General features: G+C 32.9%; 3 protein-coding genes across 9 annotated transcripts in view; 1 reads left to right on the top strand and 2 right to left on the bottom strand.

Annotated features, from left to right (window-relative positions):
- LOC144853631 (BLOC-1-related complex subunit 8-like) overlaps positions 1–21,277 on the top strand; it is a 224,095-nt gene that overhangs the window by 78,572 nt on the left and 124,246 nt on the right. The window contains exon 9 of one of the 2 annotated variants that reach the window (XR_013614400.1): positions 3,884–3,894. The exons of the other annotated variant lie outside the window; for it this stretch is intronic. The gene's annotated coding sequence lies outside the window, so the exon portion shown is untranslated. Of the gene's footprint in view, positions 1–3,883; positions 3,895–21,277 lie in introns of those variants that run through there. 2 annotated transcript variants of the gene reach the window in all.
- Positions 1–21,277, bottom strand: part of LOC144853604 (uncharacterized) — a 69,553-nt gene that overhangs the window by 46,460 nt on the left and 1,816 nt on the right. The window contains exons 1-3 of one of the 6 annotated variants that reach the window (XR_013614394.1): positions 13,759–14,024; positions 13,175–13,276; positions 5,482–10,814 (exon numbers count right to left, since the gene is read on the bottom strand). Coding sequence is in view for 1 of the 6 variants with exons in the window: in XM_078711335.1 (XP_078567461.1) it covers positions 7,752–10,736 (2,985 nt within the window). In the remaining 5 variants the exon portion in view is untranslated. Of the gene's footprint in view, positions 1–5,225; positions 10,815–10,946; positions 10,986–13,174; positions 13,277–13,758; positions 14,025–18,320; positions 18,342–21,277 lie in introns of those variants that run through there. The other 5 variants (XM_078711335.1, XR_013614398.1, XR_013614397.1 and 2 more) reach the window with 5 other exon arrangements.
- On the bottom strand, positions 1,430–3,919 carry LOC144853632 (small ribosomal subunit protein eS17-like). Its single transcript, XM_078711369.1, has 4 exons — positions 3,865–3,919; positions 2,787–2,938; positions 2,308–2,479; positions 1,430–1,751 (listed from the first exon to the last, which is right to left on the bottom strand). The coding sequence occupies exons 1-4, from the start codon at positions 3,865–3,867 to the stop codon at positions 1,641–1,643; spliced, it is 438 nt and encodes a 145-aa protein (XP_078567495.1). The 5' UTR covers positions 3,868–3,919; the 3' UTR covers positions 1,430–1,640.

The raw sequence follows: 21,277 nt of genomic DNA, 5'->3' as shown, positions 1-21,277 counted from the left end.
ACAATATATATCAAATTATCATTTATTATTGCACAACTGTAAAATTCATAAAACAAACATATCAAATAATGTATCCTTATCGTAAAAATTAATATTAAAATGAAAGAATTTTGTCTGCGGGAACAACAAAAAAGGAATAATAAAAATGGACAAATGCAAAGTGTTTTGGTGAAAAATTAATTCTTAGAAATAGTAAAAATAAGAAAATATAAAGTGAAACAACAAAGTTTTCATACAATAACAATAGGTGATTTTTTATTATAAAATATCACCTAATAAAAGAAAACACGTTTGGGATGATGGCGGCGCATAATATTGCCAGAAATGGCAACTATGTCCTCACATCGTGAAAAAACGAAAGAGTAGAGCCTAACTGCTGTTGTTAAAAAAGTTCATCGACCGTTTAAAAAAAGATGGCGCTGTTTAATTATTTTATGTTGTCAGAGTGTTATTTTTTTTAATTTTTAACAATAATCAGTGAAGCGTGAATTAATTATTAATTTGAATTCCCTCATTAATTTTAACATTTCTGTCGTTTCATCTTACAATATTAGTATTTACAATTTTTTTTTTTTATTAAATTATCATAATTATTTAAAAACTGAGTTTAGAGGTTTTATTTATATTTTTTCACGCTGCTGCTCTAGCCCGCTACGTCACAAGAGACGTAGCAGTTATAGTATCTTTGATTTATTGTAATGTCTATGTTCGTAATCTCCGTTGGAAACCCCTTCTTTATGTTTAATTTTCTCGTGTTATTGTCTTTAAGAAAATGGCGTGTTATGTAGACTTTTGTCTAGGCTATCAAATCATGGAGATATAAAAGTACAGTTCCTTGACCGATTTTATGGTACTGTGGCATGGTAAACAGTGACAATTATCTACGTTTTTCCTGAAGACTGCCTATGTAATGTGACTTATTTACCACATTTAATCTACATTGGAACGAATTATTTTTTGTACATAAATTGGGGACCCTTCATGAAATGTCACAAAATAAACATGAATATTCATTGTGTAACATGAATTGAACCACAATTCGTTAATGCAAATACTTTCCATTGATCCGTCTGTGTAGTCGAATGGATTAGATTACGAAGTCCCCAACTTATGTACGAAAACAAAAATCGCTGCCCAAATACCGCGCATTGCCCACATTTATTTCTGTTAATTAAAGGCCTTTACAAGTTGCTCTAATCACCAAAATGTCTGCTCTGTCAATAAAAGTAGTCGCGCATGTATTCATTTTATTACATAGGCATTAAACCATTTCCTTAACAAAAAACGAGTTTAGTATTCATGGCAGTTTCACTATTCTTTTTTTACATGTATTTATGACTGGTCAGAATGATACAGCAGAATTCTACATTTATTTCTTGCTATAAAGTTAAAATTACACCATTAAAAACCAACAAAGAGACAACACAACTCACTGGATAGCACAAATGCCTTTTTTTTATTTTCCGTTTTACATATTATTCACATTTGGGCACATCTAGAGAATAACTGCATAATGCTGTGGTTTGTACTTTAAACTGATAATACAAAAACACTGCGTTTTATGATCTTCAGTATCAACAGAGTACACTTGATTAACCACCGATTCTGCCAGGTCCCTGTTTCTCTACAGTATACATAGCTTAGTTGCGAGTATTTCCACCGCCTCCTCCTCCTCCACCACCACCGGTGCCTCTGTATCCTCCAGATGTCATGGGCTGGGTTACCTGTAGGCCAGCAATTGTTCCAAAGTTCTACAAGGCAACCAAAAGGATTAGTTAATATTGACAAATTTTTGTACTAAGCTTGGTTCTCACTAGGACTAAACGCAAGAATGCAAGCAAAAAACAATTTGATCTATGAAAGTCAACCATTCGAATAATCCATTGCTTATGATTGGTAAAATTAGTTGAGTTTTGATTACATAATTGTGTTGCATCCTACTGGGAACCAAGCATTATTGTTGTATATACCTAAGTACAGTATAAGTCCATGTTCAAGTACAAATAATTCAGGCAACCTGATTTTCGCCAAATTTCTTACCGATCTAGTGGACTTAAATTATTGTCGAAAAAAGGGAACAAAACCATGGTCACATTACTGAAACAGTACACCAATTTAGTGTCAGCAATCGACAATGGCCAACCTTAAATTGTCAGAGGACTAGGCTATGTCGCACGCTATTCGATAATTTTTTCCTTTCCAGCCTCCTAGCAACAACACAATACATCTTTTTCTGAAATTTGTGGGCTGCTGAAACACCAATAAACTAGGCTTGACCATATTCAATGCAAGAAAAAATCAACTTACCAATATCTTTAACATTTCCTTGGTGTCTGGATCAACCTCAATGATGTCTTGTTCCAGAGCAGACACTTCTGGCACGTAATTATCTCGTCTTTCACGTTCCTCCTCCTGGAGCTTAATTGAAATGCCACGAACTGGTCCACGTTGGATGCGCTTCATTAAATGCGTGACAAACCTACAAGAAATATTATACAAAAATAATATTTAATTTGTTTTTGAATCCCACTCAAGATTAGAATGTTTACAAGCTTCTGTCATGTGCATATCGAGACAGAACATGGCATGCAGAATCCATATTTAAATGCGATCATTAACAACAAACCATAATTATGTAATCAATACAATTATAATGTAATCTCTGTAGCTATATATCTTCTTCAGTGGTCGGTTATTGCAACCCTATGAGACAATAATACTTTACAAAAATGTCATAAACTGTGTAATAAAGTGATATTGAAATCTTTGAATAATTGTTAACTTACCCAGCGATCTTGTTGCGCAACTTCTTGCTCGGTATAATGGCAATCTCTTCACATATTCTTTTGTTTGTGTGGAAATCAAGAGTTAGTCGTGTGTAATATTTCTCAATTATGACCCTTGCGGCCTTCTTAACCGTCTTCGTCCTTACACGACCCTGTAAAAATTAAATTGACAATAAGTCAAATTTAAAACTACAATAGATTAAGGGTTTTAAATCATAGTTAAAATTTAATTCAATCGCATATGAATACACCAATGCAATGTCGACATTAGGGCAACCTAGCTAGGCCTAGTCCACCCTGTTAGGCCTAAAAGAAAGAAAACTTTGTTTTAATTTCGCAGGTTCAACAAAACCATGAAGGAAACTTTTGAATTTGCACGTCCACTAGATCTCTAGCTGAGTAATACATGTAATGCTGAGTAATACATGTAACCTTATTTATGATTTACGAGGTGTTTTTTTCTAGCTATATATAGGCTAGGTAGAATCGTCGAGAGGGCGCTAAATGTATGTACTTTCACACGCAGGCCTATTGAAATCACTTGCATATGCCTACCCTACTAGGCTTAGACACACAGTTCAAGTTAGCAAATAGGCTGGCATAGACTAGGCTAGGTACCTAGCTAGGCCTAGGCTAGTAAAAGGTGTAAAGCTTCTCACACCACCATCGTGGGTGCGTTCTGCACAGTCGAGCCCTCATCATCCGCGGGTGAAGATGTTTTTAAATTGGGAGGCCTAACTAAAAAGCCAGCCCTGCTAAACTCGAGATTCTTGAAAGTACAGTAGCAGACACGTGCTAGCGTACTTAAGCATTGTAAGGTAGTAGGTATAGGCCTAGGCTAGCGTAGCGCCGGGTTTGGTTTGGCTACCGCTAGTAGGCCTAGCCGACCGTGATTGTAGTCGTAGTGCAAACTTTTTAGACCTATATTTATTTGTATTCAATACAGTTATGAAATATAACAACCAAAACAGATCAATTATATTTCTAAAATATATTTAGAGCATTTCATTTATATTGATGGATAATCAAAAATTAAAAATTAGTGGATTATTTTAAAGGCATTTTAGATTGTATTTACCATGATTGTAAGGTTGGCTCAAAAGGAAGTTTGATGGGTTGATGGGAAGGTAATTCGTCTAAAGTATAGAGGGCGACAAACTATCTATTTGTTTAAACTGTTTGTATATCAAATCATGGAGAAAATAATATATTTCCTCCATGATTAAATTGTGTAAGCCTAACTGAGGCATTCTTTAAATTTTATTTTATGTTTCGAAGATTATTCCATTTTATTAGCACGCTGTATAATGTTTCACCCGTATTATTTCGATTTTGATTAGTTCTTTGTGCAATTTAGAGAATGACTTATCAGCATTCTATTATTTTTTGTTTCAAAATAAGTCACTCTACCTAGGCCTTATAATTGTTTGTGGCAATTGAAAATCAGCATGAATCTAGCATAATTCTGAATTGTCATGACAGTCATCATACTTCTAATTATGTACTTAGTTAGGCCTACTGTAGGCCTACATCAGACAGAACATCAACACTATTAAAAGCAGTCCCTTTGTGGACCAATTACTTTCCATAGGACCATTCCTAGGACCATTTAATTAACTATACGATCCGACTATTGTTTGATTTGATTACACTAAACAGAAGCGCTTGTAATTTATCAATTATAGAAAATTATATGAACGAACAATATGGCCTAAATATTGCAGTATGTCTCACTTGTTTTCATTTACGAAAACTGTTTAAAATTTATAATGTTTGCAACATAGGTATTGTTTCCCCATTTTTGTTTCCCCACCACCCATTCGAATTTCGGCTATAACCTTCAACTAATCTACAGTACATCTGAATCTAAACGTAAATATGTGAGCATATAGGCCCGGGTATAGGCCTACCTGTAACAACACTTAATATGATCATGTTATTACCAAATGCATCTGTTGCCTTGTCAAATCATACAAAATAAAAGTGGTAGAACCTCTCTTTTTGGGTATTTTTTTAAGTGGACCCTTTCTCGTGAAACGAATGAGGAGCAATGTATGTTTTAACTCTAGAGCATTTTGCTGGGTCCCGATGGTGCCCCCTTAATAGGCCAAATAAACTCAAATTTAGAAGAAACTAGTTTTACTTTTTTATTTATAATTATTTATATTATAAATGATAATAAAATGATGATAACATTCCCTCCCCAACCTCAAAGCACATAGTTTAGGTCAATTAAACCAACCAAAGGCCAATCTAAAATGTGTTGATTTCAATCAAATCCGACATTATTTATTTCTAAATTAACACATAAAAAAATGCAATTGAAAAACTTGGGTTGGGAAGCCATAATGATAACTTACTTGATAACATGCTTCATACTGACTCCCTTGGTAGGTGCATGCCCTGCGAATCTGAATCATAGCATACAGTCGGATAACTCAGCCTCATTGTCATTTTTGTGGAAAAGATAACCCACATAAAACACTGGCTACGGACATTTATTTAGGCATGTATAAAAAATGACCACAAGCAACCCAAATTACACCTTTTTTTACTTCAAACTTAAAAAACAAAGGATGACTTTGAAATCACGATCAGGATCTCCGTAAAGTGGATTCTGTGTTTTAATTTATTGTTTTATTCATAACAGAGACATAGATGTCTCTGTTCATAACATGAGCCTATTAACACAAACATAAACTTATTCATTCACAAACAAAATAGTGTATGTTACAGTTGCAACAACTAAGAGAAAACTAATAGTACATCGTTAAATATGTTATTAATTCTTTTTCTACAAACATTGTGCTTTTGAATTCTTATAATTGGCTTCCAACGCGTATTGTTACCTATAATACGCCGATACTCGTTTTATTTTATTTACAAACAAGTTCATGAATACAGTGTATATTGCAACAAACCATGCGTAAATAATGACATTTGTTTTTCATTCATCTTCTTCATCTACTTATTTCATAATAATATATTACAATCTAAACGTAGTTATTAAGGCCTGTTTAGTATGCAGCACAGCCCAAACAAATTACAATTCGTATAGCATTAGAGGCCCGTTTATACTAGGACGATAACGATCGACGATAAAATAGATAGATATATACATTTTTCAACATAAAACAAAAGAAGAATATTTCATCTTAGAAGGATAATCATTTTATTGTCTTAAAAAAAATAAGAGTATTTTCAAAAGTCAAAAAATGTATGCTCATCAAGAACAATAGCTTTCATTTTTATTGTTTTTATTTATTATGATTTCGTTTCTTTGGATTTAAAATATAGTTTTTTTTCTGTAGGAAAATGTACCTTTATCGTCTATCGTTAGTATCCGTAGTATAAACGTTATTACTGTATATGTAGTCTTGTACAACATAATAAATATTATTTAAAAAATTACATTTAACATTATTCCATTTTGATTAATACTGCCCAACATATATACTTATTAGTCACAAAATAAAATAATGAACACACGTTTAAATATTGTAATAATCTACAACATTAGGCCTATTGTTTTATAATAACCAAATGCATTGCTATTGCTTCTTGTACGAAGCCTATTTCATTGATTAATATTCTCGAGGGCAACGGTTCTCGAGTGACTCACATTCGAGTGACAGGATTTCATTTCTCCTCGCGTGTATCATCACAAGCGAGGCAATTAAAGTAAATATTGTTGGTCCTGTACCAAAAATAAAAATGATATAGTGAATGTTGTTGGGTATTTTAGCCTTTAAATATTACATTCAAAAGGCCTACGTCTATTTTAATACAATAATTAAAATTACTATTTCAAAAACACTAAATCTATTGTCTTGCATAGGCAAACATTTTCTTCATAATAATAATAACGTACACGGTACAACCACGGACAACATATTGTGAAATTTAACATTATACGTGAAATAACATTACTTATATGACATTACGTAATTATATGGCTTAATCAAAACATCAACACAAATTTTAGGGACCATGTCGAAATTATTAAACTTCTATAGTAACTCACTTTGTTTACTACTATTTAACCTTTTATACATGTTAAAGCTTTTGTTGGTGGGGTGAGGGGAGGATGGCTACCTCAAACATTAAAATAAATTAAAAATGTTATTGCAGTAAAAAGTGTAGTTACAGCTGCAGTAGATGTAGAAGAATAATGTTAACATGATCCCTTAATTGAGTAAATAACTATCGAGTTCAACTCTTTTCTTACAAAACCGAATCATGCATTTAGTCGCAAGCAACCACAGCAATAGGCGCCTTTTCAGAGTTTTAGAAAAAATTTAAAATGGAAAAGTATACAGATATATGGCAAAACTATTATATACAATCATAATGCAAATAATGTAATTATGACAAAATTTAAAAATATTTCTTCAGTTCTCTTAATGTACTGGTACATACACATATTGACGATCAACGTACACTATTGCAAATGCAGGTTTTACTTATTTACTTTATTTTAAAGTATTATACACTTAAACGATTGTTAATTTATTTTATTATTTTACTATATAGGCCAAAACATATTCTGATTCAGTGAGGTTACGGTGATAGGTCTATACAAGAATAACAAAACATTTATTATTTGCTTTTCTAACAAAGGTTTTTTATTAATAATGTAGTTTATGGGTAATAGTAATAATTATTTAAACCGCATTATTAATGAGCTTTGTGCTTTTACATATGCGATCATGGTATTTTGAGAAAAATTGATTGATCTATACATTTGGTTTTACTTTGCACGCTTTTTATTTTTAAGATTAATTAAGATTTCAGATATTTTGTTGCAAACATTGTAAGCCTAAATTGCATGCAGAATTTTTCAAAAATTTATAAAATTATATAGTAGACCTACTTCTTTGATAACATTTGTTTTCCAAAAGGAACCACCCAACTGAAATACTGAAGTATATAGACACAGTACCGATTATTGGCTACTTATTTATATCACAATTGATAGTCAACATTATCATAAATACTTTCGCCTGTCGTTGGATCAATGTCTTTGGCTACATCTTCTGCTGTGCTCTTTTTCGTTAAATCTTCGTAACTTTCCTCTGCCTTACTGTCACGTGAACTATTAGATCCGTTATGTTTTCTAAAGCTACGCGGGGTAGGCGTTGGTTTAACACGCATCGTCGGCTTTGATTGTTTTGTACTGCCTTTACCGCCGAACTTGACTGCATTACCAGAACTATCTTCTTTCGAGTCATTTAATGGTTTAAGATCAGTGTTCTCATAAACAGGTATATCATCAATAATTCTCATTGGTGCAACTCTTTCTGTAGGTTTACTTTCTTCCGTGTCAAATTCATCGTCTGAAAAATCATCCGTCATATAAGCTGAACTTTCACTAACACAACTTTCTTTTTCATCAAGGTTTTCATAAGATGGAAAATCTTCTATAACTCGTTGATGAACCGTCTGTGGTCTGTTAGGAACAACTTCATGGAATGACTTAAGCAATGTCTGACTCATTTCATTTTCAAAGTTTATCGACTGCCGATTTTTGACAACTTCTACGTTTCCTGTCATGTCATTACCTTTGTTGCCGAGTGGTACAAAATGAACAATGTCATTTTTGTCAATTCTACGTGACACACGTAAATCAGGCGTAGATCCACGACCATCAAAACCACTGATTCTCCGTGATAAACTGCGCCTTTTTACGTTTGCCAGTATGTTATCTAATGTATGACTACTTCGTCTGCTTGATGTGTCCGACTTCGCTGATGCGCTTTTCAATGAATCGACTGCGGTTTTGCGATTACGTCGCATCACAGGTTTATCAAAGGTGTCTTGCTCAGACGGAAGGCTAGGAATATCATCAGACTCCTCTTGAGTAACTTCTGATTTGACATCTTCAACTTTTTGAACTTCGACCTCTGATTTTTCTTCTTCTTCCTCTACTTTTGCAACTTCTGCTTCTGATTTTGTAACCTCGTCAATCTTTTTCTCCTGTGTATCATTTTCAATGTCGATGTTCTTAGACTGTGTTGGAACATCGTCGACATTAACGGCTATAAACTCTTCCTCCTCAACCGAATCCTCTTCCTTATCTGGTTTATTCTTTCTTTTTGGAACTATATGAGTTCGGAGCCTTAGCATACTTTCAGCAAATGTCCTTGTCGGTTTTTTCGGCCGAAGATCACTTAAAAAAGAGCTAAATTTTTCTGTTGGAAGCTTGGCATATATAGATCGCAAAAGACTCCCACTTTTGCTTGATTCACTTTTATTGTCTGTGGATTCCTCTTCTTTATATACAATGTCAATCGCAATTATGTCATCTTCTTTATTGGTATCCGCTTGGCAGTCTACATTTGGTTCATCCGACAGATCAACATCAATGTATCCACTGTCAATCGCAATCTTACTGGTTTCACCATTTGCTTCTTCCGGTGTGTCAACATCAGTTGATCCTTCTACAGCACATGAGGTGCCATCTGTCATTTCTTTCTCCTTTTTCTTAGATACTAATCGTGGTAAGACAGCAGGCTGACTTAAACTGTCGTCAGCATCATCCTTTTTTAGTTGCTTACTATCTTTCTTTTTCTTAATGGGTTTTGCATAAAGCACATTTGTTTCGTTAGTGTGTTTAGATGTGTCAACGGCTGATTCATCATTCGCGTTCGATTTAGTTGATACAAATTGCATGAAATGAGCGGATAGACGTTTTCCAGATTGATTGATTTGATTATTGCGTTTGTACAGAAATATTGCAAGAACAATGACCAATGCTAATAACACGAACATAGAAAGCACTATGCCGATTACAGTTCCTGTTGATGAATCGTTCTCTCCAATTTCTCCCCTTGCTTCAGCATCGTTACCGAATTCTGACTTATCATCACCACCATTTACATACTCTCCACCTGTTCCATTATTACCTGATCCGACTGTTACAGCAATATAAATGTTTGTAGGAACAATTTCAGGTTCAATGACAAATGCAGTTGTCTGGCCGTAATGTATATTATTGCCATCAGGTTTATTGGGGTCTTTTTTACCTGTCACACGACACACGATCTCTGCTTTATTTAATACTTGTGTAGCCCAAAGTATTTTGAGTGTTTTTCCATTATGTTTAATCCGAAAATGAACGTCTTTTGTCAAAAGTAATGATGGGACTTGACCATTTATCCACCACTTATACTTCAGAGGCCCTTCTATGTCATTGCCTTCACATACAAACTTCCCAGTTTTATTTAACATCATAGGTTGGACACCAGGATCAACGGAAACTTTAGGTTTTATTGGTACAGGAGTCAAACTGCACGATGGAGGTTTGCTAACTTTAGGATAGGTAACTACGCATGAAAAGGTGCTACCTCTCTCGTTCTCTGTAATATTCCAAGCCAAATTGTTTAAAGAAGAACGTGGAATGTTGTCTTCAATAGGAATTCCGTTTTTTTGCCACACAATTCGAGGGATTGGAGTCCCTGTGCTGGTGCAACGCATTGTAGCAGCCTGGTTGGGTATTGCAGTATTTTGCCAAACTAGTGTACATAGTGGTGTTTTAGGAGGATCAAGTACCACCAGTGACGCTACAGGTGTTTTATTTGGCCCTGTTGGCTTAGACGGATAGAAAAAACACTTGTAGTCAGCAGCATCCTGTGCTGATACGTTTCGTATTTGTAAAAAGTACTCTTTGTTGGTCGTATCTCCAATTATTGAATATCTATTCCGCTTTGATTGAGGTAATGAACTTTGAATAACATTGTTATTACTAATCCACCCATCGATCCTCCCAAGCGAGTAATACCAGTAGACCCTCTCAACGTCGCTTGTTACAGAACATTTCAATACAACCGTCTCTCCTTTAACAATAGTCTTATCGGTAGGCTCCAGAATAAATGAAGAGTTAATAGTTCTTGATGAAAATAATATATATAATAAAAGAACGTATAACGTTGTGACAGTTAAGCAATGCATTGTGTAGGTCAATCAAGTGTCCAATCTATACTGTCCACGTTGACGTCGTGTTTTTGGCCGTTCCTTATTTCATGCGTCCTGGAAGACAAAAAAAACAACATATTACATTCAGTTATGGTAGAAAATTGAGTTCATACATCTCTGTAGGTTGAAACCCTACGATGCATTACGGACGTATACAAATCGATCATATTATAAACTAAGTTGTACCAATTCATTAATGTATTGAGTTTCTAAAATGTCATGCCTGCAGATGCCTAGCGTTTACCGTACACAACGAACTGGGTGTTTTATACACATCATAGGTCTATACATATAAAAATAGCGGAAATCATATATCCGCAATTTAGGCGGATATCCTTAGATTCTGTTAGCTTTATAGCCAATACAATAACAAATTATGGGTATACCATATTTGATATTTATGTTGACAATTTTTTATCAGCATTGTATTATTTATTCAATATCTATCAACAGATGTAGAATCAGCAATTCGGAAATAAATAAAGTTAAAGATGAAGAATACATTCCGATGGATCCACTGAAATACCAATAAGTAGCGATCTACTACACTGAACCAATCAAAAAAGTAATAATACTAATGATAATTGTCAGAAATAAAAAGAAATAATAATAATAATAATAACTTGGCCTCCTATTGTTAAGTTCTAAAACATTTTTTACACGCCCTTGTTTTCTATTTGATTACTGTATACACACTCTGAATACATAACAGTTTAAGTTAATCACAAAACTGTGATGTATCATTCATTACCGGCTCCTTTTCAACCAAGGCAATCTGACAACATTATGTCGAGCTCCGGAGAGATCAAAATGGGTTATCTGTGGCTGTGACACGATCAATTCCACGCGGGAGAATATGTACATAGTATACAGTATAAGTATACAGTATATGTGTGTATTTGTCGCAGTCAGACATAAGATCAAAGGACTGTCACGAGTTCCTATCGTACGTAGTAATAATACACTGGACCAAAATATTCTGTGAACCATGTGTATCCATCTATTCGGTGTATTAGATTCGGGATTATTCAGTTAAAAAAAACTAAATAAAAAAAAACAACGCAAGAACATGTGGTGTATATACTCATTGTGTTAGTTTAATTGTGTGGAAAGTGTTAGCACCAAGTAACAATCGTGTTTAGCTAACAATGAATTATTAATTAATGATCCTGAAACGTCGGTTAAAACAACAATACAAATGAATTGTTCAATATCAATATTATCATAATAAAATAAATGGGAACTACGGTCATTTTAAAGTTAATTTTACAGTCTATATTTATTTTATATCTCGAAAAGGCCGAATGACCGACACAAAAACTGAAAATGTACAAACATATTTGACAAATGTACAGTAATATAGCTATGTAATTTAAATGAATACCATTATGTATATTCTTATAGCGTTCGCATAATGCAGTGCAAACCCATTAAAAAGCATTTTTTTAAAACAATAATTTTATTAGGCCTACAACATTTGTATTGCATTGTTATAAGTTACATTTATCTTTAGTTATTCTTATGGTATAAAATAGTATTTTCATTATTTTATTTTATTTTATTTATATTTATTTGAAATAATATTACATAATAAACTTTCAAATAGTAATTTTAATCTAACCAAATTGTAACCATAACACCATTGTTTGACAGACAACTTTAAATTCTTTAAATTACAGTTAAATATTTGTAAATACTTTTTTTCCGAACCAATTTTGGTCAAAGTAAATAGCTTGTGACATTAAAATAGTATATCCAACAAAAATGTAAGAAAAAATGTTTTCGGGGGTGGGGGAGGAGGTGAAGGGGCGGAGATAATATATTCATACAACATGCAGTGGTTATAAGCCTGTTTTATCTTCATTCTCATTTAACATTTATGAATAAGGAAAATGAGAGGGTGAAAGAAAAACGATAATATAAATGAAAGAAAGTAAATATAGTGTCATTATATTTTTATAAGGTCTTTTTATTTATTTTTATTTATTGGTTCGTTCTAACGTAGGCCTGTCATTATAATGTTATTACAAATAGTCTACCTATCCAATTATATGCATGTATTTTTGCTTTTTAATTAGTATCTATTTTTTAATAAATAGTTAGTAATACCTTTGAAGGTACGTGTTTAAAACAGGCGGGTAGGACAGGGGGAAATTGCAGAGGTATGATGCAATTTTTTTTTTTTGCTTTTTAATTAGTATCTATTTTTTAATAAATAGTTAGTAATACCTTTGAAGGTACGTGTTTAAAACAGGCCGGGTAGGGCAGGGGCAAATTGCGACACACCCACTTAGGGAAAACCCTAAACTGATTATAAAGTGCCTCTACCCGATAATCACTATATTATGCAGGTTTATACATATATGCCATTGCATAAAGTGAGATGAAAATGAATGTACCAAACTATGTCTAACCCGTATTAGTATGTGGACACGAAGAAGAATTTGACATGAACTTTCTGCAGCAGTCCAGATCATCGGAAATACTCAACATAGCTCAGCCTTGAACCAACCGTCCTCCCAAAAGGAAATGGATTAGCTTAGATAATATCTAATTTTAACACACATTTTACATAAAAATTTCATGTAGATTATTAACATTCTAGATAATGTATGCAAGTGCACGTTGAGTAACTATGTGTAGGAATATGCCTAACTGTTGAGAACAATAATTCCCCAATGCCGCTACAAGTTATAGTGCCCACTGTCTGATGAAATAAGGTACACACAACGCAACTACTATTTGATTAAATTTCACAATCACACACAAATTACAAAATGGAAGAAAAAAATGTATAAATAATACACAAGAGTAATTAAAAAAAAAAAAAAAAATATCATTAATATTATTTCAATGAACTCTCCGTGTATCTGTGTGATTACCAAACTAAAATTATCATACAAAACACATCAACAAACACAATACAATAATGTAGCCTACTATAACCATAGAGATATTATAATAGTCTTCTATAACAGTATCAGAATACTATACGTACCAAAAGACCTACAACATAATACAACGGTCCATGGCGTGATATATCTCTACCAGCTGATATTAAACCAAGCCCACAAAGCTGCAAATCTCATCGTAATTGTCTGCGTGTAAAAGGCTATCCTCCTTTGTTCATTTCCAGACGAACTATGGCATAAACAGGACAATCTAGTGGCATATTAACTTATAATATAAATTTGGACATTTAAATGGTCTGAAAATACCCAACAGATGCCGAAACCATTGGGAGTAATTCAACACAGCGGCTGGTAAAACTACTTCGCTTTGAACGTCTGGAAATGAAACTAATTACTGTCTATTACTCATTGTAGTACAGTATTATAGTATCGTCTGTACTTGATATACTTTATTTGTAGTCAAAAATGCAATGAGAGGTATTAAAACAATGCAATGAAAATGTCACCAACAATTATGTTTGTAAAGCGGTAAAAGTCACAAAAATATATTTTCCCTTTCTAATTTTCTAAAAGTTGAAACATAATCATCAATTTTGGAAGTGTTATTAATTAATATTATGTATTTATATACTTATTATTATTTGCACCAACTTTTGATACATGAACAAATTAAACCTATTTTTCTGTTTTCTGTACCGTATTAAATTTAGGCCTACTGTTTAAAAATGATTCATGATTTCGGAGAGATTGACTTCAAATTCTAAAAATCCTCACAATTATTAATATTATTTATTTTAAATAAAAAATAAGGTAACAATGCTAATATATTATGAAGAATATTATGATTATGTTGACCCATATGTTAAATCATGTGTACAGTAAGGCCCAGAGGGGGGAAGTTTCTCCCCAGAGCCAATTATATTTACACTATAAGGACCTAACTAAATCAGTACACCAACACATTCAACATACACACAACATATCAAATAAAAATGGAAATAATACTTACAACTTCAGGCCTACAAAGCGCTGTATAGTAAATGAGATTTATAATAAACTAAGCAGAATACACGTTTGAAAGGAAAGTACTGTGGCCCCGGGGTTGAATCATCGATGACGTATTCGTCACGTGACGTTGGATTCCCTTCGGCCTTTTTTCTGACTAAGAATTTTTCAAAAACATGTCATTTATCATTAATTATGATATATAATTATGTTACATTATCATATTAGTGTATTAAACATTCAAATAGAATGTGTCAATTTGTCATGTTACTTATGCTATTACCTGAGTTCTATATAAATAAGTTTTAAAAGTGGCCTAGTATTATTCAAGGTTTTCATTGTCAGAAACAAGACGATAATAGGTATTAAGCCAGTTCATGGTGTAACATTATTCGTACACATGATCAAATCTACTGTACCATTAAAATATGATGACATGAGCCCCCTTTTTATACTTACGTTTAATGCCCACGTAGACGTAACGCAGACGAGTTGAACAATGACAAGCGACTGTTTGAATAATCCATCGCTTGTGATTGGTCAAATCCCTTACGTTGCGTTACGTCCTCGTGCTGCGTCTCTAGTGGGTGTACCAAATATCATTTATTAAATTTTTCACTCATGCAACAATTAAATTATTAAAAATCTGACGGATGTGTGTTTAAGTTTGTATCAAAAATATAAATTCTAATAAATATATGAATTCTTTCCTATCCTAAGCCGGGATCATTCACCTAATTATCACTATTTTAAAATAGTTTTGAATTTGTTTTATTTACTTGAAAACGGAAATCAAGTCGGGGTGTGATAACGATAGGTTTTGGTTGGACGGAAACCTAATTAAGAATGGTTAGTGAATACGTTCAACAATCATGCAAAAATTGAACTAAACACAATGGAAAGAAATGGGTGTTTCAATAATGGGCCCAAAATGAACTTTAGTTAGCCTTTAATATAAATAGGTCTTATATTAAATAATGATATTATTCTGTTTTAATTAATTCTAGACACAATATCATTAAATAGTTTCTCTTGTCTGGCTCGTTGATTGTTAAGGTTTTCAATATTTACGTACGATATCAGACAAGCATAACATAAACTTAATTAACCTTTATTATTATCCATTCTTTACGACATTTATTTAGAAAAGCGATCTTAGTCTAAGTTAAATGGATTATTAACAAATCACCTGCAACTAAATAACCTAAATGTAAACGAAATACGTGCACGTAATATGCGTAAAGTAATGAGGGCGCGTTACGTTTGGAACCTGTCGATGCAAGGACTATCCATGTATAATGCCACGTCCTTCAGACGGGACGCTACGTCATTGGTCTTATGTAAAATTCACCTTTCTTTACTCTCATTCATAGGCCTACATATATTTTTTCCATATTTACCATCATTACTGTCATCTAATAGCATTGAATTTCTTTCTTGGTTTGAAGCATTGTTTAAAACAATAACCTAATATTCTTAGACCAAACTAAAAAAAAACCAGCCGATAAGTTCTTCGTTATCAAAAATTATCCTAAGCGTGTGTCATAATTCTCCGTTTGACGAGGTGATATCGCCAGGGTTCAATTTGGCACGATGAAGTAAAATTGAATGCACATTGTGCCTAATGATTCAGTGTAAGCTACTTCGACCTCGCAAGAGACAGTTTTTAAGAGGCCTACAGAAAACGTTCGTTTTGTAACTGAAATTATACACCATCGTAAAATAATTATTGTAAAACACAACAATTTGCAAACAAATGAATAATTAAAAATCGACTTCCTGTTTTTGCAGTATTCGTTTTTATACAGCATTCAGTTTTCTAGGGACACCCCTATAGATTAACGGGATACTTACCAGTGACAAGATCGAGGGGAAATATATTATGTTTAACACTAAAAACCAGCCCCCTATCAAGGGGACTCTTGATTAGGTCCACACGATAATAATAATATTTGCTTTCTTAATAGCATCTAATACGAATTTCGCAGCGTAGGCTACTTTTTGCACATTGCAGTATAAACTCAAATACCAGTGGACTGATGAATTGTCCATCAATCATTCTTTACTCCTTGTAGGAAACAAGTATACTGAACTGAGATTTAGAAAAGCTACATATAATTCACTTTAAATTTTAAAAAAAGCTGAATGTGTTGATAAAACAAGAGCAATTGTTCTGTGGTCTAATAGTTTTGATCAACGGCACAGAAAAAACAAATATAATGACGTATATCTTTAATTGCCAGACATGATTCATCTTTTTTAAAATAGAACGATTCCTGGATATTTGGTTCAATAGATATAATAAAGTACTTTATTAAGATTATTGTTTGGCATGAAAATAAAAAAAATGTGCCGAGTTGATATGATTTTCAATGTCAAGAGATAAGTGAAGAGAAGTATAATTTATATCATTAACTATGTTACATGTTGGCAGTTAGCTAAATCAGCCTCTGTAAAGCTTGGTTCCCACTAGGACGCAACGCAAAGACGTAGACACAACGCAAGCCAGTTGACCAATGACAAGAGACAGTTTGAATAATACATCGCTTGTGATTGGTCAAACTCCCTACGTTGCGTTACGTCGTTGCGTTTATTTCAATCATTCACATATCTGGCCATAAATATAAATCGTTGGTAATGTACAATTTAAACAAGTACGGTATTGAAGCAAAAAAAGAGATTACTTTTTATGTCATTAGATAATTTGTTTTCAGGCCTAGGACGTATGCTAGTTTGGGCATGGGGAATGGCACATCTTAGAGAGGTGAAACTAGAAAAAAGTGCCATGACGGGTTGTCCATACTTTCCATATCTTCTGCCTGAATTGGATTTGGTGTTTTGCGTCCCGGTGTCTCAGGGTATACCTGTTCGTAAACATTTTATGTTATCCATCTTCCTCTTTGTAATCTACGATTAGGCCTATTATTTAAACCACGATTTTGTTTTTGATTATTATAAATGTCCTTGCACGCAACTCACAACAATAAATATTAATAGCATTCAGATTATGAATAATGAAAGCAAATAAAACGCTCTTATCAAACAAAACAATAGATCACTTAAACAGACCAAACCCAATCTTTAGAAACCAATATTCACCGACGGTAGTTTTGCTAAGATATTGAATACACTAACAGTAAGAACATATTAGTTTACAAGTTCATGTTGTTGTATTTGAACGAGAAAGAAATACGTTTCTAAGAAAGTAGGCTACGTCTATACGGTACTGGAAGGAATATTACCTAAAGACAATTATACTACACCATTTAAAAATAAAAGTAAACTGAGTGTAGTGAGGAACACATTTTGAATACATTTGGTGGATGTTACTCCAAACAAACAGAAGCCTAAGTATACAATAATTATATAGAAATATATAGTAATATTGTTTAAAGCTTTAATGGTGAATACACACTAGTAAATTAGGGTTATGATACAGTATGTAACAAGGAAATATTATATAAAGTCAAGTTGAACATGTCCTCACTCCTAAAGAAGGTTGCAGCAGTCAAACGTTAAGACACTCTCAATTTTGCTTTTGTTCTTGTTGACAGTATAATAATCACATGCACGACAAACCTTACTTATTTATAATTATCATGATAAAGAACCTAGACAAAACTTACGAAAGTATCATACTTACAACATACAGTAACCTAATAACATCCCTTATCGATACTATAATACGTCATTCACTGCACACTTCCCGTAACATCAAATATACCCGCAGAAAAACTCACTTTAGAAGATTTAACCATTATTTTCAGGGTTGGCTGACGACGAAGTTTGTCTGTCTGTGCAACAAGTATATAAGGCTATTTTTAGGAAGGGGTTTAGCTGTTGGGGATAGTCACTTCCGGTTTTCAGCTGATGCATGTCATATAGGTGTTAGATCGGAGAAGTATGCTACAAGGTTAGGCCTAAATCTAACTTAAATATTCATTTTGAATATTTACAGAACCTCATTAAAGATAATATTAAATTGTGTAAAGGATATACCTAACTGAATAAATCTCTCATTGGAGAGAACTAATTAGTATTATGATGATGATTCTTTCATTCAATTAAAATTACGATACTCAATACAAAACAATCATATAACAATAGACAAAATACATACATGGAGTGGAGTTGTGGCTTGGTGGTTATGATGCTTGGCTACCACTCCAAGGGTCCTGGGTTCAAGTCCCATCACATGTCAGGATTTTTTCTAAGGACCAAATTACTCCACTCCCAAACTTTGTTTATGTAAAGCATCTTGTGTATATGTTTGTCTTGTGAACCTCTGAGGGTCCCTAATGATCAGCAATAGCTGGATGGATCACCCTCATTAAATATGGTTAAAAAAAAAAAAACATATAGCACATGATATGTAGGCTAAGTATATGTATGTTGATATCAGCTGGATTATTAGATTTCTTTTCCTGTTGATGGTATCTAATGATTCCACAAATATGATCCAGTAAACGTAATGCCCCATGACCTTCCTCGAACAATAAATGTTTAACTACTGTTTGTTTGTTATTATTCATTTATACTGGGCGAGCTCTTCATTCAAAGACTGGTCTCTAAGAGGGCCCAGTTATGATCAGTGGCTGATGTACTAATACACCGGGGTAACCCCCTACTCGTCTCAAAAGATGTAGGCCTACTAGGTTATTTAATGTGCACATGAGCTACATTTTCTCCCTTTTGAAGATAGTGTTGACAGAGCTTTAGAGTAGTGAACTATCAAACTAGTTTGACAAAAAAGTGTTATGTGCACATCACACTTTTTTTTTGTCAAACTCGTTTGAGAGTTCATTACTCTAAAGCTCTGTCAACACTATCTTCAAATAGGAGAAAATAACTATAAAGAAACAATAAAATCACAGTAAAAATATACAAGAGAAAACCGAACATGATACAAAGAAAAAAACCCATAGGCCTAAAATCACAAGTCATGCATTATATAAATATAAGTTACTAACCGTGAAGTTTAAATGAATTGACTAGATTCTGCACCCAGGTCATAGTGGAATACGAATATACTTCCTTTATACAAAATGTTCTATCACTAATTGCATTCTTTAAAATCAAGAAGCATCATTCAGATTATGCACAACGGACACTAATTGGGCAGAAAACTTCCGAGTGTGTGTTATATGTCAGGTACTCACATGACACGACGTACATTGCAATTCAACTAAATGGAGATAGAATGAAATAGGATGAACCACCCCACAACTATGAGTTAATTAGGTTAAAAATGCGAAGTGTATATTATAACAATTAGGATAGCATGGTCATGCATGAGAAGAGAATAATGGTTAAATAATATCATTAATATACAAATGTTGTTGATTATTAAATGCAAGCGCGCCTAGGCATACACATCATGATGGTTGTGGTTGTGATGAATGGGACTAGTACTTGTGATATGTTTCAGATCTGAATAAGATATATCTTATAAATGTTATCAAATCAAACTAATAGCAATAGTGATATTAAAATGCTCTTGGTTATTGTAGAAAACGTTAACAGGCAGAAAATCTAGACTACAGGCCTACAAATTATCCATGTATCATAACACATGAAGATCCAGGTTTGAGTCTCACTCTCACTCAATAAATGTTTTCATAATAAAAATAATATTCAATACAATAGAACAGACTATGAATAAAATGATTGTACAAGTTGTTGTTTTTTTAATAATAATTTAATAATAATTTCAACTCATAACGTCTGGCCTACTGTATTATAATATAACATAATCGACTGCATATCTTCCACAATTAAAAAGAAAAATAATCATATAATATTTATAATTGGTTTTGAGGACACAGTGGCCTTGTAATTTTTTAAAAGATAAATTATCTTAATTGACTTATAATTAAAATAAACCTTCAAAATTATAATTAAATTATACATAATTACAGGGATATGCTACTATTATCAGAAGGTATTACTGTTGTAAGGCAGCTATGGTTAAGGAAACAAAGCGGGGGCGACCATGGTCATTATAACATCCTGAAGGAACCTAAAAGGCCTGTGTACATTTTAAGGTTATGATTTTAGGAATATAAGCCTAATTATGATGATAATTTGCTACCTTTCATTATTTGTTTATTTAATAATTCTCTATATTTATTGTTTCGTAAATTATTTATTTTTTATTTATTTATTTGTTAATATATTATTTAGTATTGACGTCGGTCAAACTTAAAGTCTGACTTTTGCAGTTCCGAACGCCCACATTTTTAACTTTTAAATTTGTGAACTTCATTTTTGATAATACGTATTGAATGAATAAAAGTGGTGGTTACGACACAAAGGAGAAAAAGAAAGAATTTCACAAAGAAACTCGATGGTACGTCTTGAAACTTAGGTTATCTGAAGGTGACTATCACTACATCAATGTTGTATTAATAAATACAAAAATACTAGAAACTGATCAAAACTATTATAACCACCAGTAAGTTGTCATTTTGAAAGTTCACCAACACGACACGAATCAAAGTTTACACATTACTCTGTGTTGCTAGAATCAAAATGATGATTCTTTTGTTTTGTACTATGATTATTTATGTATACTTATGATTTTGTGCATGGAAATAAATA

The sequence above is a fragment of the Antedon bifida genome, chromosome 10 (genome assembly GCF_963402885.1).
Source record: "Antedon bifida chromosome 10, ecAntBifi1.1, whole genome shotgun sequence".
NCBI lineage: Eukaryota > Metazoa > Echinodermata > Crinoidea > Comatulida > Antedonidae > Antedon > Antedon bifida.
Note: the sequence above shows the minus strand (reverse complement) of the source record. Positions and strands in the feature narration are given on the sequence as shown.

Bases quoted from the DNA above. Each gene is read 5' to 3' on its own strand.
- LOC144853632 (XM_078711369.1), bottom strand. The intron at 2,480-2,786 runs GTAAGTTAACAA...TATTTCTTGTAG, and splicing joins TTGCGCAACAAGATCGCTGG to GTTTGTCACGCATTTAATGA. The intron at 1,752-2,307 runs GTAAGTTGATTT...GTTGCCTTGTAG, and splicing joins AGGAAATGTTAAAGATATTG to AACTTTGGAACAATTGCTGG.